The 8333-nt window shown below is 35.8% G+C and overlaps 1 protein-coding gene across 1 annotated transcript; it reads right to left on the reverse strand.

Moving 5' to 3' along the window:
- Positions 1–721: 721 nt before the first annotated feature.
- LOC108453375 (uncharacterized) lies at positions 722–5784 on the reverse strand. Its single transcript, XM_017751445.2, is given in 4 exon segments — positions 722–1063; positions 1066–1142; positions 1837–2852; positions 3663–5784. Coding segments are annotated over 4 exon segments (2628 nt in total). The 5' UTR covers positions 5169–5784; the 3' UTR covers positions 722–1034.
- Positions 5785–8333: the final 2549 nt, after the last annotated feature.

Consider the following 8333-nt stretch of genomic DNA (forward strand, 5'->3'; position numbering starts at 1 on the left):
TTTACATTTTGAAATAAATATTTTAGGATGAGTATTAAGTCTAAATTTTATAAGAAAGATAAAAAAACTTATTTAATTGTCAATATTATATAATTATTCAAAAGATATTTCCGCTAATTCTTGTAATATTATAAAATAATATATAATATATTTTACATACAATAAGCACTCTAATTATTTTAGATATAATAACTTTGTTAAATATATATAATTTATACTATTTATAAAGCAAATTTGAGTTGTGTTCTCATTGCATAAATGTAAAATATATTATTCCATTCAAAATTAAAAAATTATAACACAAAATCCATAGTTTTTAAATTTGCTAGAGCCCATCTAAATGAATTTGAGCCCGAAATGATCTGAATTCGAGCTTGAAATAATCTGAATCCAAATAATCTGAATCCAAAAGGTCCCGAGCCCAAATTAATCCAGGCTCTAAAAAGTCTAAAAAGTCAGACCTTTGAAAAAATTCAAATCCAAAGTAAACAAAAATTCAAATCCGAAGTAAGCCTAATTAGAACCTGCTAGTTTGCTAACTCTAGTTTTCACATGTTATTAAATCTCTAATATTTATAAAATTACTCGTATTTAGATATTACTTCTATGGGGTACTTCATACGTGTGTACATCTACTTCAACTGAACCCACAAATATTGAAAACTGTAAGTTCATGCATACAGTCATCTCTGGAGCTCTCTTCAACAGGATTGTACAAAGATTGTATCCACTTTTCAATTTTCTTGAATTTTCTCCGAGTAACTGTGTTGTAAGCATATTCGAACATGAATATGTATATGGAATACAACCATGTAAACATCACCCAAATAAGAAAAAAAAAATTAAATATACCCGTATCCATCATATCTGAGTCCATGTACCAAAGTTCAAGTCTACCGAACTACCAACATTAAGATATCGCAAATCTAACTATGATCGACAAAGTAGGATCAAGAGCTGTTATTGTTTCAAAGCATGCATCGAGTAAATCCTCCAATTAGCTGTGTCACTTTTGTTTTTCTATTTCAATCAAATTACCAAAGTGACTGTACATCTGGTTGTGAAATAAACCGCCAACATGGGGCCTTGAAATAGAAGACTTCCCAACTTGTTGTTCTAAATCTTGCATAACCCATTCCTTTCTGCCAAAAGAAAACAGTACCCCCCAAATGTTAGATAACCATTATAAGTTCAAATGCATTAAACAAACATGGGCAAACAAGACCATTTTTCCAGATGGATTAAGTGAATGGCTACAAACACTACAATTATACCCTCAACAGTTCAATAATGATAAAAGACATCAATACGAGGAATAACTCCAAAGATGCCACCAACATCAGTTTCACTACAAGCAACAACGAGAACACTGTAACTGGAATGATAGTCAACAGTTGCACCATTTAACCTCAATTGGTCACATACTAAGATTCAAGCCACAGCATTTATTTCCCAGTGACCAAAGAAGCATGCAAAATAAACCAAAAGGTAGAAATGAAATTTGGAAACCTTTGATCGACCCCATTTCTACTGCTGAGATTCAACAATAATCTGACTTATGGAACCGATTTAATAAGCAAACTCAACAACAAATCAATGATGCTCATTGATACATCGCTAACCCTAAACTCTAAACTCTAAAAACTAATGATTTGCACTGGCACAATTCCTACAGTCAATAGAGCCAAATTAAAATGCTAACAGTAAAGATATCTCACTCAAATCAATGATTAAACAATTCAAGAAATAAAATAGACAACATTCGAAGTTCTTTGCCATCTACAAATATGTGAAATATTAGCATTTAAGGGTAGGATATAAGTTTGATTGACTCACTTGGGCCAACATTTTGCAGCAGAAGGCTCGAATGGATGGGTGCCTGCAGATCCATTGAGACTTCCATAACTCATTTCGTCCAGAGACTTGTTAGGAAAATGGTTATTACTGCCACATAATGATGGAAAGGAAGTATCCTGTAACCATGGATCATGATCACTCAGGCCGGTTACAGGACTGAATGTTCCACCATTCTGGCCATTACCAAGAAAAACCATCTGAGGAGATTGTTTTCCAGCAAGTATAGGGTCCTCTTTTGTGAACAATGATGCCATAGTTTTCTGAGAAGAAGGATGCAAAAAGTCATCCTTGTTTGATCTATTATGTTCCAGGGGTAGCAGCCAGCTTGCTGGATCACCCATCAAGCCCAGACCATCCTGACCAAGGGGAGAACTGCTCCACATCTGCCATGTCCTTTTCTCATTTGCATTAGTATCATCCACAGGAGAAGTTTGAAGATCTTGGGCCTTTGGGGTAGCAGAACGTGATCTTGACAAAGGAGATTCAATAGGTGAGGGCTTGTTAATTTCAGAAGAAGCAGATATATTCTTCAAACCACGAGGCCTTTCCATTCCCACATCCGTCCCAAACCCAGCACCCAAGTCCAACTGAAAATTATCAAGCGACTCAGAAACAGGCCCAAGCAAGGATACAGGATCAGGAACATAACAGGGGTCTTCAAAAAGCTCTGGTTCTTCTGGTATAATTTCACTTAGCCCTTCAGCAGCACGAGGGAAAATGGGTTCAATAGCTGGTGAGAAACCTAAACTACTGCTGGGGACTCCATTTGTGTACATAGATATAAATGGTGATGGTAGTCCAAAATTGATAGGATTATCAAATGTTTGTATTGTTGAATGACTAGGAAATTGTGAGCCCTGAGCTGCTGGTTTATTCTTCGAAGTCGGCCTACTAATAACATTTGCATTTGAGACGGGAGGAAGAGAAGGTGAACGAGTAAATAACTGTTGCCAAGACTTTTTGGGTGCTGCCCACAGTTGGGGTTCTGAAAGCATCTGCATTGAACAACTCAATATTTTAGCATTGTTTATTTCTACATAAAGTTCTATAATGTGTACCAAAGGCCACATAATCTTCGAGAAAACATCAGATTCTACATAAATAAAACATGCTGATTCCAGGGAAAATATGAGATATGCCCAACCAAACCAACAAGCCATGACACCAATAACTTCGGGGCTCGCATTTAGAACCAATACATGAAACTATGTGCTGGACCACACATGGGAAAAAATGACAACAATAATATGATGTTTTCATTTGAAAACAATATCAGAGAAGGAACAGGAATTAGAGTTTTACATTTATTTAATTTCTTTAGAGTTTTAGTTTTACTTATTATATTAGGTTTTTTATTTCCTTATAAACTTTAAATTAGGAATTATATTAGGACTTTCCCTTTGTAATTAACAGCCTATAAAAAGGCTGACAACATGAAATAAAGTAAGCAGTTTATTTTTATCACAAACGTTAGTCTGGGAAGAGGGTTCAGTCAAGGACGAATCTGCCTTTTGAGTAACCATAGGTCGAAGCAAGAATTCTTTCTCGTCTAGACCTGTGACTAGATCCTACGCCAAGGCATAACATAATACAATTATATTACTAACAAGGAAAGCTTGAAAATTTCATTTACCACTGGAACCAGCTGGCTGATGGTTGCTCTTAATACAGCCATAGTAGTACTCTACTTTGCATTTGGGATCATTTCAAAATAAAATGCCCGTATTTTCATTATCATACAGAAAGGTAAGAATTGAACTAATTTACTAAATAATGAAGTCAAATAACAGGGCCAAATAACTTACAGAGTGGTTGTTTTTAGCATTCTTATCATCTCCATCCATACTCAACTTCCCAGCTACTCGTTCAGATGGACAGAAATCCCTCCTATCGGCTGAAGTATGGGCATGGTCTACAGGATTATTAGTTTTTTTTTCTTTTGCAATAGCAGGAATATTAGTATTCTTTCCAAAGAAACTACTTCCTGTAAAAGCTTTAGAGGATGACAAAAATGTACCCCTCATACGGTCAAGGTATCTAGTTCCACCATTTCCCCGGCTAAAATTAATTGCAGGAGTACTTTTAATTACATGTCCTGTTTCTAGAGCATTGCCCTTGAGATTATCAGACCCAGACCTCAGATGTTCCCGGAAATCAATCTCACACTTCTTATCAAAGTCATGCTTCAGTTCAGTTTCCTTAACAGCTCTCTTTTCAAGCTCTTCTGCATCAGTGTGGCTCTTACTAAATGCTTTATCTTTCTCTTTATTTCTCTCTTTAGACTTATTTTCAGCTTCCCTTTTTATCTCTTTCTCCTTTGCAGATGGTGATAATTTGCTGCGATCTCTTTCAGCCTCCAGTTTTTCATCCCTCAGTCTCCTCCTTTCTTCCACCAATCTTGCAACCTCCTCTCTTTGCTTTCTCTCTTCTTGCTCCAAAAGCTCTTTTTCTAACCTAGCTTGTCTCTTTTCTTCAGCTTTTCTGCGTGCTTTTTCTCCTCTGCTCTCATGAAAGCTTGTCCCACTCTCACCCCTCTTAGTCAACATGCCCCTGTGGTCTGCATCAGATGAAGCATCATAATTCGATGAACTAACCCCAAAAATCCTTCTCAAAAGCCACCTAATGCTCAAGAAGGACGTTAACAGTCTGCATGCAAAAATAACAATTCCTGAATAAGATTTCTTCGCCAAACAATCTTCAACTCCTCCAAAGTCACCAGTGCCATTCTTCCACCAATAGCTAGGCTTCCCTCCAACAGACCCAGAGACCCAGTTGCCATTCTCTAACCAATCCTGCCCACACATCCACCCATTCTCCGACCATCCTTTTCCATTCAAGAGTTTACCACTTTTTCCAACAAGATCCTTAATGATCCCAGAATTTGAAATACCCAGACCAGGTGGACCTGGCAGGTCCAAAACAGGTCTCTTTGAAATATGGCCACAATAAGAGCACATAAACCGACCACCACCAGGTTTCTGATCCCTGTATGGAGTCAGGCAGTTCCGGCACCTTCGTGTTGCAGTTTTGCGAAGCTTCTGCAATTCTATAGCCTCAAACCTCTTCCTCTCCCTAAGGCGTGCATTCCTTCTAACCCTCCAAGCAGATAGCCGGGGAATTAAAATCTCATACCAAAACAGAGTTGCCAAAAGCACAAAAACGCAAGCCAGCCTTGGGGACGTGATCTCAAATCGAAAATCAGGTGGCAATAGCTGAGAAAGAGCCCATAAACCTATGAGAGGTATAACTAACCAAGGCAGCATCGTAGCAACCCGGCGAGACCACTTCTGAATCACACACAGTATACACATTATCCTCTAACCCAAACCTATCGTTCCCGTTTTGCAAATCAATGGCTAAAAACCCTAAAATCAACCCCCCCAATCTGGCTACCTCCTCCAAAAAGAAAAGGTTCCAACATTAAAAAACTAACCCAGGAAATCCCGTTCCAAATCGAAATATATATATTTCAAAGCAGCAATTCTTCAAGAACCCTAAGCAGCATTTACAATCGCGAATTCTTCAAAACTAGATATGAAAAAGAAAAAGAAAAAGAAAATAACTAACGTCCAATTAATATTTAAATTTTAAATACATAGATGAATACATTCAATTAAAGCCCTAGAAATGGATGTATTCGGTTTTTTCTTTTTTTTTTCTCTCTTATGTTATTTTCCCGAAAGGTTTCTTTCTAAATGCTCAGAGGCAAGCGTGAGGGATTCGCGGAACTTACAGACTCAGAGTCCATTTCGGAGCCGAATCGGGTTGGAGCGGTATGTGAAAATAGATAAGAGAGATATGTAGAAGAAAATAAGGGAACCGTATTACTGCAAACGATAATTAATTTTTAATATGCAACCTCTCTTAACCGGTTTTCTTGGGCCGCCTCTTTCTTAGACCGCTTCGTTGAAATGGCCATCTAATTTAATAAGATAAAAATCAACTGTTAGATATTTTGATAATAGAGTAAAAACTCAGATAAATATCCTCTCTGCCTTCGAAATTGTTGAAAGTTCTAGGGTACGTTTTTAAAACAAAATATTTGTTAAGGGTACTTTAATAAGTTTTTAAATTATATTATTATGTTGTGTTTTGTGTTTAATATTCTACACAGTATTTTGAGGAAAAGGGATTTTAATGAAATGAATAGTTTTGATTACGCTGTGTTTTGTTTCAGTTGTAATTGCCTTTGCTTTCTTTCCATGTGGCAATCATTTTTTTTCGTTATAATCGACGAATAAGGGAAAGAAGGAAGGCATGTTTTTTGCTTTTGAGTAAATAAATGAAAATTTTATTTTCTTTCTCTGCTCTTTCTTAATGTTTTTTGTTCTCTTAGTTTTCTTGGAAACAATCTCCTAACAAAGGTATCAGAGCAAGCCAATTCTCATGTTCGGGGATGGAATTTTCACTTGTCTACAAAAGGAGGTTACTCATCTATAGTAAGAAGTCACTAAGCTTCAATCCGAACTCTCTCAACTGGATAGTCATATTGGAGACAAATTGGATAGTCATATTAGGGATAGGTTCAAAAAACTAAAGGAGGATTTTCGGGGTAAGTTGAAGGTTGAGCTTCAAGGTCAACTTCATGGTATATTTAAGCAATATTTGGGAAAACTTTTACTGTCTGACAAGGGGAAAGGAGTGTTAAGCGGGCCTCCACCAAGATTTCCTCTTAAGGATTCCCTGTTTCCATTCCAAAATTCCGATGTTGTCAAGGTCAATACTAAACCCCCTAAATTGGATTGCCCTCGTTTTGACTGTACAAAATTTAGAGGTTGGTAGGCAAAACTAGAATAGTACTTTTTGACTGAGGAGATTTTGGTGAATGCTAGAGTAAGGATGGTCATGTTGTATCTAGAGGGAAAGGCTCTCGATTGACATCATATTTATGCTCAAAGGCAAAGGGGTTCCACATGTTGAATTGGAGTCATATGCGCAAAAACCCAAGGACAAGTTTGGATATCAAACTTTCCAGGATCCTATGAAAGAATTACTCTCCCTTAAACATACAGGTTTGATCAATCAATACTATAATTCTTTCATTAGTTTGTTAAATTAGTTGCAGTTACCTAAACAATACGCTATCAGTATATTCATCAATAATTTGAAAGCTGATGTGGGGCAATACCTAGAGCTTTTAAAACCTACCACCCTGATGGAAGGGTTTTTGATTGCTAGATAGGTGGAAACCATCCTCAATGGCTCAACCAAACGAGAGTTGTTGGTGGGGTGGGGTGCTCATTTTAAGCCTACCGTAACATTCTAGTTTAGACCCTAGTCGAAATAGTGGTTTTGAGACCACAAATCCAAGTCAAAAACCAAACGAGAGTTGTTGGTGGGGTGGGGTGCTCATTTTAAGCCTACCGTAACATTCTAGTTTAGACCCTAGTCGAAATAGTGGTTTTGAGACCACAAATCCAAGTCAAAAAATATTTTAATATTATTTTCCGTGTTTATAATATATGAATTTATGTCTGTAAAAGTTTCGTATGAAAATTTGATCATTTGTGTGCTTAATCTGATAAAAGGACCTAATCGTATAAAATGTAAAAATGGCTTGCTATCTGTTAAAAGTGTCTTTTTGATATGGCTTATTGATTATGAGTTCCTTATGTTGTTAATATGCCATTTATATTGAAAGTGGACTAAAATGGCCTTATATGTTAATGTTTTAAATGTTTATTAATCATGGGCAAAACGATAATTGTTGCATAATTAAGTATTTAATAAAAGAAAACATGAAAGTGGTGTTATATTCATCCTTGTTCAGCCAAAAATAGAAGAAAATAATAGGGTCTTGAGCTTTGAATGTTCGACCATGATAAAGCTTGATTAAAGGTTCATTTTTGTTCGGTTTTTGATAATTTCTACGTTTTTGTGATCGTTGCTTAGTATATTATCAAGCACATGTCTTAATTTCTTATTTTGATGGTGATTTTGAGTTATGCCATTGTTGATTTTGTAAGCTTTGTGAAGGTAGTTGATGGAAAATGAAAGATATGTTTTAGGTTAGTTTATTTTGTCTTTGAATTTTTGATGAATTTGAGTAAAATGGGCTAAATTGTGAAAATGAGTTTTTGAGGGACTAAAATGTGAAATAAATGAAACATATGGGCTTATATGAATGCTATGAGAATTCGGCCTAACATAGGTATAAGTAAATTTTGTGTATTTTGTGATTTTGTGAAATAGGGACTAAATTGTCAAAATGTAAAAATATGAGGGCTAATTTGTAAAATGCCCAAAATGTGTGTTTGTGGATTGATTTAATGATTTGTTTAATAAAAAGGTTAAATTTGAATTTATATAGATCAAGAACAAAAGAAAATAGAATTAGATCTTGGAAAGTCGAAAGTCGCTGAGTAGCCGATTCCGTCTATCCGAATCCGTACGAGGTAAGTCGATATACAAAGAAATGCATTTTGAATTGAATTATTATTGATTATATGTTTTTGAAAAATGTTGAATGATTATAT

This window comes from Gossypium arboreum, chromosome 3 (genome assembly GCF_025698485.1).
Source record: "Gossypium arboreum isolate Shixiya-1 chromosome 3, ASM2569848v2, whole genome shotgun sequence".
Classification (NCBI taxonomy): domain Eukaryota; kingdom Viridiplantae; phylum Streptophyta; class Magnoliopsida; order Malvales; family Malvaceae; genus Gossypium; species Gossypium arboreum.